Here is a 13,830-nt window from a genome sequence, read left to right on the forward strand (position 1 = left end):
GTCCTGGAAAACATTGAAAGCAACAAAATTGCCCTTAATTCTGAATATTAACAGTAACTATAGTAATTTACAAGTTACATTTAAGTAAACAATTCCTCTAAATCAGTGTAGACTATAAAGCTGTATATAATAAAAATGGACAAGGTTTCTGAAGTGAACAATTGTGACCCTCATACCATGGGTTGAGTTAAGTTAAAACAGTTCCATTGTACTCTGATACTTAATACATCCATCCATCCATCCACTTCCCAACCCGCTGAATCCGAACACAGGGTCACGGGGGTCTGCTGGAGCCAATCCCAGCCAACACAGGGCACAAGGCAGGAAACAATCCTGGGCAGGGTGCCAACCCACCACAGGACACACACAAACACACCCACACACCAAGCACACACTAGGGCCAATTTAGAATCACCAATCCACCTAACCTGCATGTCTTTGGACTGTGGGAGGAAACCGGAGTGCCCGGAGGAAACCCACGCAGACACGGGGAGAACATGCAAACTCCACGCAGGGAGGACCCGGGAAGTGAACCCAGGTCCCCAGATCACCCAACTGCGAGGCAGCAGCGCTACCCACTGCGCCACCGTGCCGCCCCTACTTAATACATGAAGATGTCAAAATGTTACTTAAAAGTAACTCACCTTTATAGAGGGAAAAAACCCAAAAACACACACTTACAACTCCATAAAAACTGGAGTGAAATAGTCATACAAATCCAATAAAAAAGTGTAGAACTAGAACTGCAGTTAATCCCAGCGCTTCTTCCAAAGTCCGAGGTGGCCAAATAGCCAAACACATTCAAGTTTCTGTCAACACAACCATTTCAAGTATCACTGGGATGTGGACACTCAAGAACTTTGACCTGGGAAGCTTTCAATAAAGTTGGCGAGTGCAGCGGTTTTAGACATTTTTATTTAGAAAAATGATTTGCTCTGCTGTGCTGGGCTTCAGGCGACTCCTTTTTTTGCAGAGGACTTCTCCAGCCTTTGAAAAAATGCGTTCACTGGGAGCAGACGTTGCTGGCAGACAAAGATATTTGATGGCAAGCTGATAAAGACTGGGGTAAACAGTTATTCTCTCTTTCCAATACAGGAGTGGATCTTCTTGTCTACCAAGATAGGCATCTGTTAGATATCTCTTCACCTCCACAGTGGCATCTGCAGTGGCACTGTGGACTCTTTGAGCCTTGGAAACACGCAAAAGTTGCCATAGATGGTCTGTGGGACATGCTACTTCCAAGGATGGGGCCAGGGCTGATGTTGAAGGCTGTGGCTCTGTTTGAAAGAGTCAAAGAGTACATGGTTTTATTCACAGTACACATTAAATGTATCAAATACCAAAAATAAACATTCCATACTAAAATCACCTTGGGGTGTCACATGCACAGAGTCTGGCGAGGACCGCATTAGGGATGTGCATTCCAAGGTGAGTTGTCTCTCAGCCTCTCTGACACGGTCTGGATTGCCCAATACACGTTTGGGGTAACTAGCCAGTATTGGCTGAGATGGTGTATTGCCATTTAAGTCACTGGGTAGCTGAGCGGGTTGCTTTGGGGTAGCAATTGTTGGCAGAGGTACAGGAGAAGCAGTGCCTGTTGATGCCACAGGAGTAGACATGCTAGCTGCTGTCTCTAATGTACCAGCAGCAGCATCACTTTTTAAAAGCTTGGAAAAAAGGATGCATCTCACAGCATTAACTTCCCTTTGTTTGCTGCTGGAAGCTGGGGTGGAAAGTGAATAAGCTTTACTAAAATCGCTGTGATTACATCAGAATATGAAACGAGAAAACTGTGGAGTGCAGAGTTGAAAGCTGGGGCGGGGCTTTGTGTCGGGGTCTGACAGACAGACACAGGTCCTCCAGTCGGCTCTATGCAGCAGACAGGCTCACAGTGGTGCTTGTGGGATCGAGAAAGAAACACTTCTCTACCAAACTGAAACTGTGAGAAGAACAATGGACTAGTCCCCCATTGACTGTACAAATATAGATGTATATTTTTAGTGGTTGTTAATTATGTCACGAGTCGCTATGATTTTGACGACAGAGATTTGCTGCTTCTTCAAAGCCTCCCGCTGTTGCGCAGGTCATTTTGCTCTGCCCTGCCTACTGAGAAACCTGACACCGGGTCATTTGCATACTAACAGTGATTGGATGTATAGCTGGGGGGAGGGTGAGTGGGGGATCTCTGCCGAGTGCTGTGTGAGCATGCGCACAAACAGAGCACGGAGGGAAAGAGCGAACAAGAGGTGAAACCTATCATCTCATTTGTGCCTTTTCCAGTGGATTTTTCAGCTACTGTAGTAAATATTGTCCATATTCAGTTTGTGGGTAATCTATTATTTTCTTTCTCAACTTCTAAAAGTTTGATTTAAGGGGGCAGGACGTTTGTTTAAGGGGGCATTGCCCCCTCTTGCCCCAGCGTAGAGCCGGCCCCGCTCCTTGGTGCTTCCCAACCACATTGGCGCCGTTATCTTCAGCTTGTCACCTGCAGTCTTGGAGAGATAACCCCGTATCGGCAAGATGGCCTCTGAGCCCTTCAGTTAGATCCTGTAGTTTAATAACTGATAGAAAATCAGGGAAATATTCTTTTATTGTAATGTCATCGTTTGGAAATTTCTCAATTCTTATTATAAATGTTAACTGTTCCTGTAAAAAAGGCTCCTGAGCCTTTAAGGCGCTGAAGCATGATAACGTGAAAACCGTGGCGTGTGCAGGGTGCATGCGCGTTTTGTGAGATGTACCTTGTGAAAGCCGGAACTACTGGAGCCGCTGGAAAAAGTTTAAGTTTGTGCGTTGTTGACCAAATAACCACACATATACCTACTCACCTACCTGTACAGTTATTCTACTTCATGTGAAATTTGGCATCTCAACATTAAAGCGATTTCTTGAAATGGTTGGTTTAGTTCCTGTGTTCTAACCGACACACCACAGCGACTATAGCGTATTGCAAGTCTGCCTTTCTTCAGTACCTCATGATTGATATCTGTTAATGTCCAAAAGAACAGAAAGATATTTACGTTTCTTGTTGCGCTCCTTTATTTCGGTTTTATTTTTTGATTGATCGCTTCATTCTGAATTTCGCAACTCCGATATTCCCTTATTCGAAACTCTTCTCAAATGCTCATCCATAGGAGGATCAAATGTGGCTATCATTTCAATAAGTCCAAGGAGTTTGCCATTATTTTCTGTAAATGATTTGTTGCTGGACCCACGAAAGGCGTCATTATGTTTTCCTAAATATTGAACACAATACAGTGGTGTGAAAAACTATTTGCCCCCTTCCTGATTTCTTATTCTTTTGCATGTTTGTCACACAAAATGTTTGTGATCATCAAACACATTTAACCATTAGTCAAATATAACACAAGTAAACACAAAATGCAGTTTGTAAATGGTGGTTTTTATTATTTAGGGAGAAAAAAAAATCCAAACCTACATGGCCCTGTGTGAAAAAGTAATTGCCCCCTGAACCTAATAACTGGTTGGGCCACCCTTAGCAGCAATAACTGCAATCAAGCGTTTGCGATAACTTGCAATGAGTCTTTTACAGTGCTCTGGAGGAATTTTGGCCCACTCATCTTTGCAAAATTGTTGTAATTCAGCTTTATTTGAGGGTTTTCTAGCATGAACCGCCTTTTTAAGGTCATGCCATAGCATCTCAATTGGATTCAGGTCAGGACTTTGACTAGGCCACTCCAAAGTCTTCATTTTGTTTTTCTTCAGCCATTCAGAGGTGGATTTGCTGGTGTGTTTTGGGTCATTGTCCTGTTGCAGCACCCAAGATCGCTTCAGCTTGAGTTGACGAACAGATGGCCGGACATTCTCCTTCAGGATTTTTTGGTAGACAGTAGAATTCATGGTTCCATCTATCACAGCAAGCCTTCCAGGTCCTGAAGCAGCAAAACAACCCCAGACCATCACAGTACCACCACCATATTTTACTGTTGGTATGATGTTCTTTTTCTGAAATGCTGTGTTCCTTTTACGCCAGATGTAACGGGACATTTGCCTTCCAAAAAGTTCAACTTTTGACTCATCAGTCCACAAGGTATTTTCCCAAAAGTCTTGGCAATCATTGAGATGTTTCTTAGCAAAACTGAGACGAGCCCTAATGTTCTTTTTGCTTAACAGTGGTTTGCGTCTTGGAAATCTGCCATGCAGGCTGTTTTGCCCAGTCTCTTTCTTATGGTGGAGTCATGAACACTGACCTTAATTGAGGCAAGTGAGGCCTGCAGTTCTTTAGACGTTGTCCTGGGGTCTTTTGTGACCTCTCGGATGAGTCGTCTCTGCGCTCTTGGGGTAATTTTGGTCGGCCGGCCACTCTTGGGAAGGTTCACCACTGTTCCATGTCTTTGCCATTTGTGGATAATAGCTCTCACTGTGGTTTGCTGGAGTCCCAAAGCTTTAGAAATGGCTTTATAACCTTTACCAGACTGATAGATCTCAATTACTTCTGTTCTCATTTGTTCCTGAATTTGTTTGGATCTTGGCATGATGTCTAGCTTTTGAGGTGCTTTTGGTCTACTTCTCTGTGTCAGGCAGCTCCTATTTAAGTGATTTCTTGATTGAAACAGGTGTGGCAGTAATCAGGCCGGGGGGGTGGCTACGGAAATTGATCTCAGGTGTGATACACCACAGTTAGGTTATTTTTTAACAAGGGGGCAATTACTTTTTCACACAGGGCCATGTAGGTTTGGATTTTTTTTCTCCCTAAATAATAAACACCATCATTTAAAAACTGCATTTTGTGTTTACTTGTGTTATATTTGACTAATGGTTAAATGTGTTTGATGATCAGAAACATTTTGTGTGACAAACATGCAAAAGAATAAGAAATCAGGAAGGGGGCAAATAGTTTTTCACACCACTGTATATGCTTACATGGCCGCTGTGGAAGACTTCACTTCCTCGGATTCAGCACGTCTATCAAATGGTAATTCAGATTGTTGTCGTTTCTATTCGGCCGCACATATAAAATACAAATAGTGATCTTATGCATCTGCCTTGTAGCTTACGGCGGCTCTGCTGTCAGGTAGCGTGCAGTGACGACTCCCTAATATGATGTCAGAATTCTACGAAATTGACGATTATTACCTCACCATTATTCCAGTTTGCAGCATCTTCAGTAATTTATGTAAAGAATACAACATGACCACTCCAGTAACGCACGGTGTCAGTTTCTAAGTGAGATGGCAGCTACGGCGATATTTCTTTGCGTGCCAGGAACACTAATGTAGGTAGAGCAGCATTTCCAGCCGTTTTTCTATGTTGGCACACTTTTTGTAACCCAAATAATTCCCCAGGCAGACCGCGATTCTACCACCGACAAAAGCAGTAAATGTCACACACGTGCTAAACTGGTCGAAGCGTCGGGACTGCCGGAGACGCCGTCAAAAAAAAATCAGTTTGGAGATCGGCGCTCGCAGACACAGCGCTGCACTCGTATGGCCCTGGCAGTCGGCTCTGCGAGAGTCACAGGCGAACAGGCCACCTGGCAGCTGGACCCCCGGCACGTCTCCTGGCCGCTACTGTGCACACTTAGTGCTGCGTCTGTAAAACGGAGATGGCAGAGCTGCTTTTCTGTCGGCTTCTCCAGGGAGTCCCGTCCTTCTCAGACAGGTCTCGACCACCTGAGCAGCGCGTCTCTCTCAGGTCAGGACTCAGGGGGCGCTACATTATTATTACCACAGCGCACCAGTCAACGAGCACTTTCTGTACGCGGAAATGACTACTGCAGTACACGTGCATCGCCTTCGTTTATTTTAACATCCCATAATATGCGCTCTCGTGGATACTGGGAGGTGCACCTTGAAATGTGAGCCGTGTCTCCTTATTATTGAGATCTCTCTAACAAGCAGATCTCCACCTCTCCAGGGTCTCCTCAACCTGCTCGCTACTATCGCTACAGATCACAATGTCATCAGCAACATCACAGTCCACGGGGACTCCTGTCTAATGTCGTCTGTCTGTCAGCCTGTCCATCACCACTGCAAATAAGAATGGAATAAGAATTGAAAAATAAGAATTGTGTTCATATTAAAATGTTTGCGCATATATGGTTTATTTTAGAACCAATAAGCTATTATTATATTATAGTATATTTTTAAGAACTTTGTTTCTGTAGTTCTTATAAGGCACGGTTAACTCAGAATATTTAATTTATTAATAACGGTATTTTTGTTACTATTTGTAATTTCATTAATTCTGTGAAACGCTTCTCAATAGTGTCTGTAGTAACAATGGTGCCATCTAGTGACCAACTTTAGTATTGTCATTTTCTGAGTCATATTTTTACAAGATTTTGCAACGTTATCTATTTTCCTTTATGTGTAATTTGGGATGTGAGACTCGTTCTACTTTAACTTTTTATTGTACACCACACACACACACACACACACACACACAAACACACACACACACACACACACACACACACAAGTATATGTACGTCTATATCTGCATATTAGACTTTGGATCTGAAATCTACTTTCCAAGTGTTTTAATCGACACCCTGCTGCGAATGCCAACTATTCCCGCACAACCAGAAGTTCTTCAGATGTTTCTCTCCAATGTGTTTCTTTAATATCGGAAGGTGAATTTTGAACGCCATCACCTCTTGTTTTTATGGTTGGGACAAAAGGCGACGCATTCACCACCAAGGCTCGTTTTTGTGCCAACCACTTGTTAAGGGGCGTATTTTCTGACCTCCTTGTATCTTCGATATCATTAATAAGTCCAGGGTTGCTTCACTTTGGTTTGACGATATCTTCGCCCTTTAAATCATCACAGTTGCTGCCTTTGCTGTTCCTTTCGCTTCTCTCCCGTGTGCTTAATGTTTTGTTTTACACAGAAATGAAAGACATACATTGTGCAAATAAATATAACTAGCCGACACCCGCCGTAGCACACAGCGGTGTGAGAATAGGAACGGAAAACGGTGAGAAAGGAATTCAGAAATCAAGAAGAAATAAATACTCCTTGAAAGACGCAGTTGTGAATATTGTAGGTGTTTTGGTGGAGACGACAGATAATGGGTTTAAAGATCTGACCCTAAAAAAGCCACGAACAACTGACCGGGGCTGAAGAGTGGTTGTTAGAATTATTGTGACGAGTAAACAGCATGTGGACATGAGGAAGGCCGCGCTTCTGAAATTCGATTACGTAATCAATAAGAACCCCAAAAAGATGTTGTTGTAAAATGTCTCTAAGTAATTCCTTCATCTTAATCCAAAAGACTCGTACTACAATATCAGGTCTGTGCTCCGGTCTTTGGCTATCCGACAGTCCATGTAGAATTACATGTGAAAGTGATAAATAAATCAGGCTTTCCGAATTTACGTACTATGGCCATGACATCCTGATAGTTTTGTTTCATGTATCTTGGACTTCCTGCAAATGTGGACGGTAATCTGATCATTATTCCTACACGTATGTTGTTATTTTCAGCCTTTTCTTGCGGTGTGTCTGATAGTCCTTTGTGTTGTTCCACGTGCAGATCTTGTTGATGTGATCTGAGATCGTTGAGACGCGCGCCCTCTGTTTTAACATACGCATCTACGACGGACTGTTGGAATAGTTTACCGCTGGAGTGTAAAATACTAAATGTATTCCTCATTGCTAATCTGTACGCGTACAATTGACGTTGAGTAAGCCTGATTCGCTTGGCGGTTCTTTTATCAGAAACATGTTGTAAATCTTTATGCCAGCCAATGTCTCCATAAGGGAATAAAAGTGTGTAAACGACAGAATCGCAATTCATATTGAGCGTGGAAATCTGTTTACAGGAGTTGCCTATGGGATAGATGCAAATGTCCTTTTCGGCAGGCGGTTCGCCGTCTTCTCTGACGAAAATCATTGCAACATCGGTGTGACATGTCGGGACATTGTATCGTCGTAAATCCTGCTCAGGGTATTCCTTGAAAACCATTCGTACAGATGCTGTTGGATTGGACTGAGCGATTTCATGCGTGTGTTTGTGTGATTTAGCGAAGGGGTTGATGGTCCTGAGCATGGAATCTAGCTGGACTCTGGAGAAGTACATTTGCGCTGCATGTAGAGTTTGATTTATTTTGTAAGCGTACTTCAGTAGCTTGTCGAGAAATGCCATGTCGGCTGGGGACCGGTTTTGAAATGGAAGCAGGACGAACCAGAAGAGAAATATATATAAGAGATGGGATAGTCCTTCAATTTCGCATATACATGTGAGTAATTTAATAAAATTATTGACTTTAAAATCCTGCTTATGGTTTACAAAGCCTTAAATAATCTCACCCCATTTTATATATCGGAATTTCTGACACCTTATACTCCAAATCGTAACCTCAGATCCTCAAATGAGTGTCTGCTTAGAATTCCAAGAGCAAAACTTAAAAGAAGTGGCGAGGCGGCCTTCTGCTGTTATGAACCTCAAATCTGGAAAAGCCGCCAGTAGGAATTCGCCAGGCTGATACAGTGGAGCACTTTAACAAACTGCTGAAAACACATTACTGTAACATGACTTTCTGATAAGTTCACCTTCATTTAATCCTGATACTCTGTATATTCAGGTCATTATCATAACTATTCATGGTGGCTCTACAATCCGTACTAACCCCTACTCTCTCTTCTGTTTCTTTTCCTGGTATTCTGTGGTGTTGACCTGCACCTCCACCACCTGATCAAAGCACCGTGATGTTCCTCCATTGATGGATTAAAAGCCAGAAGTCTACATGACCGTCATCATCAAGTCCTTCCATGAGAACCCTAAATACAAAGAGGACTGATCATTTATGTGAGGTAGAATGTCCAGAGGGGGCTGGGTGGTCTCGTGGCCTTGAACTCCTGCAGATTTGATTTTCTCTCCTGCCGTCTGGAGTTTTTTTTTTTTGTTTTTTCTGTCCTCCCTGACCATCGGACCTTAGTCTTATTCTATGTTAATTAGTGTTCTCTTATTCTAATTCTTACTTTGTCTTTTATTTCTCTTTTCTTCATTATGTAAAGCACTTTGAGCTACATTATTTGTATGAAAATGTGCTATAGAAATAAATGTTGTTGAGGTTGTTACATAGTAAGTTGCAGATGTTTTATTGATTTATTTATGTTGTAGCAGATTTTTTTCCTTTTAAATGCAATGAGTTCAAGTAAAAAATCTCAAATAAATAAAATACACAAGTAAAGATACAGATAACCTACCTGAAAATTCTACTCAATCACAGTAACGAAGTTGTTTTATTTCTATTCTTCCCAGCTCTGATCCATCGCATCATCGTTAACAAATGCTTTACCTTCATTCTGTGCACATTCTCTCTTCAAGTTTCTTCTTTTTACGTTTTTCATGCCATCTTAGGTATCAATGTGACTTTCGCTCCTGTTATTTTCCTCCTGACTCTCAGTCAGCCTTCCCATCATTCCTGGCGGTAGACGTCACTCATTGTGCGACACGACTGTCTGGTGATAATCACTGATTTTGAATTAATTACCCCACAAACACAAGCCAAAGCTTTCCTGCCACTGCAGCGGAGTTTTGTTTAAATCAAATGTTTAATTTGTAATCAGATACTGTAAGTGCTTCATGAAACACATGACGGGGCTTAGCTGGCTACACACAGACAGGTGATGTTCACACTCCACAAATATACTGAGGCTGAACGTGCAGCTTGGGGGCCCTTAGTGGCTTCGATGGCCCTCTGCTTCTGTGGAGACTTCATAGAGCAAGAAATGGCGCTGGATATTGTACACAATTATTATGATTTTCATCATTTATAATGGCTCTAAATTATGTGTTTGCATGAGGACACCTGATTAAAAATTCAATTGCAATTAATCTCTCGGTTCAAATTTGTAATTGAAAGTCACTTTGTATTAATTACAATTTATCATATTTCCTTCAAGCAAATTAATATTTTTCTTTAAAGCAGAAATAACTCCGGGATTACTTTCTAATACAAAAAACAGTTTTAATAATCAGTTGCCTCTGTATATTAAATTATTTTGGTGTCTTTATTGAACAGTTTTGTGTAACAGAAACAAATGAACAAACAGTACAACAGTAATTAGTGAATGGCTCAAAGTAGGATTAATTAATTAATACTTTAGAGCCACACAACAATGCAAATTAGTTGGAACTTTGATTGGTTATGTTAATAATTCTGTCTTTAAAATGATATGATGATGAAAAATAAAACATTATTGCATTTCTGCCTATTTATTTAGCCAGTTGCTTAAGCAGACTTCAGTTTATTTCCATCAATTGTTTAAGTGATGATATCCCAGATACAAAAACAAAAGTTCACAAGCGACCAGTGCTGGGAAACGTCACTTAAATTAAATTCATTACATTGCTCTTTACTTACAAAATCCTAATCTCCTCCAGTTCAGCGCGTTTCTCTTCTTCACTTGTCTCGATGGGGGAAAAAACAAAGAGTCGTAGTAAAGCTGAACGCACACTGCATGTGTTGCTGCCATGATGTGATTTAACTGATCGGTTACTTCACTGCATTTCTCAGTTTGCTATCTGCGCTTTGCTTGGAGCTCGTGATGGACAACATGTTACCTCTGGAAGGACAGGATCTCACATCCCAGTCCAAACGGTGAGATGGAATCCTCGTCTGTCAGCAGCCTCGGCCGAGCACTTCAAGCTTAGTGCACTGAGCCCGTTGTCTGAAAGGCCGTAGCGGCGCCCACAGATGGGTGGTCTGCAGTGTGTGAGTTGGGGTTTGGCTGAATGTGGAGATGACCTTCTGATAACAGCAGATACTGGTTCCCCTTCATTACTCATCCTCCTTGACCTGACAGCTGCTTTTGACACAATAGACCATAACATCCTCCTTCACCACCTGAAATACACCATTGGACTCTCAGGAAATGTTCACAATTGGTTCACATCTTACCTGACTGGCAGAACTGAGCATGTCGCCCTGGGCAGTGCAAAATCTCATACCCACAACGTCACCTGTGGTGTCCCACAGGGCACTGTGCTTGGACCCATCCTCTTCACCATTTACATGCTCCCTCTTGGAAATGTCATTAGCAGACATGGTTTATCTTTCCATTGTTATGCTGATGACACTCAGCTTTACCTCAGGACCACCCCCACCTCCTCTACTGCTCCTCTGCCAATATCTACATTGACTACCTGCCTGGAGGAGATAGAGGTGTGGATGAGGCTCAATTTTCTTCAGCTAAACAGATCCAAAACAGAAGCCATCTTAGTTGGCACATCACACCATCTCCGCTCTTCTACCATCACCAGTATCACTCTCGCTGGCCAAAACATCCCCCTTTCTACATCTGTCACCAATTTGGGTGTTAAAATGGACCCTCTACTCACGTTTGACACCCACATCAAATACCTCTGTAAGTCTTCTTTCTACCACCTCAAGAACATCACTAAACTCCACCCAACTCTCACCCTGGCAGATGCAGAGAAGCTCGTCCATGTCTTTGTCTCCTGCAGGCTGGATGACTGTAATGCGCTCTTTATCGGGATTCCCGGCAAGAGTATCCAGAGACTCCAGTATATTCAGAATAGCGCTGCCAGGATCCTGATGAGGGTGCGAAAGCATGACCATATCACCCCAATCCTGAAAACCCTTCACTGGCTCCCTGTCCCACTCAGAATTGAGTACAAGGTCTCCCTCCTCAGTCATCAGTGTATTTATGGACATGCCCCCCTTTACTTTCAGGAACTCCTTACTCCTTATACCTCCTCACGCACCCTCCGCTCTGTACACACTAACACTCTCCAAGTCCCTAGAACCAAGCGTCGCAGTATGGGTGATAGGGCCTTGTCATCTGTGGTGCCGAGACGGTGGAACGCCCTCCATGACTACCTGAGAGCCCCACAGTCGACTGAGGAATCTAAAAACTCATCTTTTTAGAAAGACATTCTGTTAAAGTACAAATAGATTCTCTTGTTTTATTATTTTATTGTTACTCTGTAGCACTTTGAGATTGATAAAATATAAAGCGCAATATAAATAAAATGTATTATTATTATTATTATTAGAGATGAGGTTAGGCTCCTCCGCACACACTGCCTTGGCCATTTTGCTCTCGGGTTGGTCGGTTTAGCTTTCGACTCAAAAGACCACGTAAAAGAGGGGTATCATGGACCTCTGGAAAATGTGCTAATTCACAGGGTTTGGCCAACAGAAAGCCGAGTGCAGGAGTCACCGTCAGATGACTGGAGATGACAGACAGGTGATTGTAATTTATTCAAAGCAACAAATAATATACAACAATAAAGTAAGCACACTGTAGGTAAACCAAGATAGTGGAATGCAAAGTCTCTCAGGAACAGGAAACCCCTTCTGGTCCAAAGGCGTGACTTTACTAAACTTTTTGACAATAATAATAATAATAATAATATTTAGTGACGCTGAGGAGACTTACAACATTTGAGACACAATTGCTGGCATTTCTTTTGCTTTTCCAGTATTAGCACAGACAGCTGAAGTGACCTCCTCATGGTGACACACTGCCAGTGCCTATCAGTCCTAACATATCAAATCCTTTTGAAATTCACTCTAACACAAGTCTTTGACAGGTGAACATTACTAGTACCTTAGAAAAGCTCTCGGAAAGAACATTGTGTGGGAGAAAAAAGAAATTCTACCTTTAGTTTAACATAACAACAGTTCAGTAATTAACACCAAAATAAAATGCAGGTATTTCAGAACATTTATATATTTGGGCTGGTATGCCATGACAAAGGGTAGACAGTCCCCGGTGTAGATCTTCTCCAACGAAGCCCACTTCTAGAGGTGGCACCAGTCTGAATTCTTTTGTGGCCCAGAAGATTCCGATTTCTGAGAATTGTTGGCCACATCCAATACTGCAATATGTGGAACAAAGTGTATTCTGTCTTTTAATTTTTTTTGTATCTTTCAGGTATGAATTTTCCCAAAAGCAATCGTTTGTGTAAACTTAGTGTCATATTTGGAGTACGGATGATAATTAATGTGACTCCCCACAGACGGCAGGCACCCTCAGGTGATGGTGGATGCTGAACAGCAGCGTTTCTCAACCTTTAAGTATTTGCGACCCGAGTTTTCATAACAGTTTTAATCGCGGCCCCCTAACGTTTTTTTTTTTTTTTAAATGAGCCCACTAATACCACTTTGTTCTTTTTAAATTAATGATATATCACAGTTGCATATTTTATTATACCTACTTAACTTTTATCAACATTTATCTAATGCTATATTTATTTTTCTAGTATAAGAATGTAGTTTAAGTTAATTTGTTTTGGTTTCAATAGATGTATTTTTCATATTATTGATTCTTGTTTTTTTTTTTCACATCTTTGTACCCCCCCCCCCCCCTTTTTTGTTATTTTGTGCCCCACAGAATGAGAACCACTGCTGTGCAGGTAAGTCTGCTCTCTCCAAGCTTTATCTAATTTTATTCTATTTATTTGACATGTTTATTATTTGATAATTCTCAAGTGTTAAATAAGTTATGTGCACCCCCACCCCGAGTTCTTATATACAGTTCTGTATGTTTTATTATTAAAAGCAATCAAACAAAAACGAAATAAAATTTTAAAAAGCATTTCTTCTTTTAGTGCACTGCCACAGTGTTAAAACATAATTCAGCATGGTGTGCAGTATGATTATGTGTATATAGCAAAATATATAATATTATAAAGCTGAACTATTATTTATTGTGTGAGGCTGTGTATATTGTAAAGTGTTTTTTTTTTCTTTTTTCTGATGAAATGTGTATAATATATTGTAAATAGTTGTATATGTAATACGTATGTTATGAAAACAGAGTTAGGCACATGGTGGAGGCTGTAGGGGCTTTGGTGAGAAGCCGTTTGTATGACGCCCTGTTCTTTATTTT

General features: G+C 41.6%; 1 protein-coding gene across 1 annotated transcript in view; it reads right to left on the reverse strand.

Moving 5' to 3' along the window:
- Nucleotides 1–3,069: 3,069 nt before the first annotated feature.
- LOC127526403 (gastrula zinc finger protein XlCGF57.1-like) overlaps nt 3,070–13,830 on the reverse strand; it is a 42,733-nt gene continuing 31,972 nt past the window's right edge. Inside the window, exon 3 of the mRNA XM_051921825.1 lies at nt 3,070–3,236. Within this exon, the coding sequence (XP_051777785.1) occupies nt 3,070–3,236 (167 nt within the window). The remainder of the gene's footprint in view (nt 3,237–13,830) is intronic.

This window comes from Erpetoichthys calabaricus (assembly GCF_900747795.2).
Source record: "Erpetoichthys calabaricus chromosome 1 unlocalized genomic scaffold, fErpCal1.3 SUPER_1_unloc_25, whole genome shotgun sequence".
NCBI classification, from domain to species: domain Eukaryota; kingdom Metazoa; phylum Chordata; class Cladistia; order Polypteriformes; family Polypteridae; genus Erpetoichthys; species Erpetoichthys calabaricus.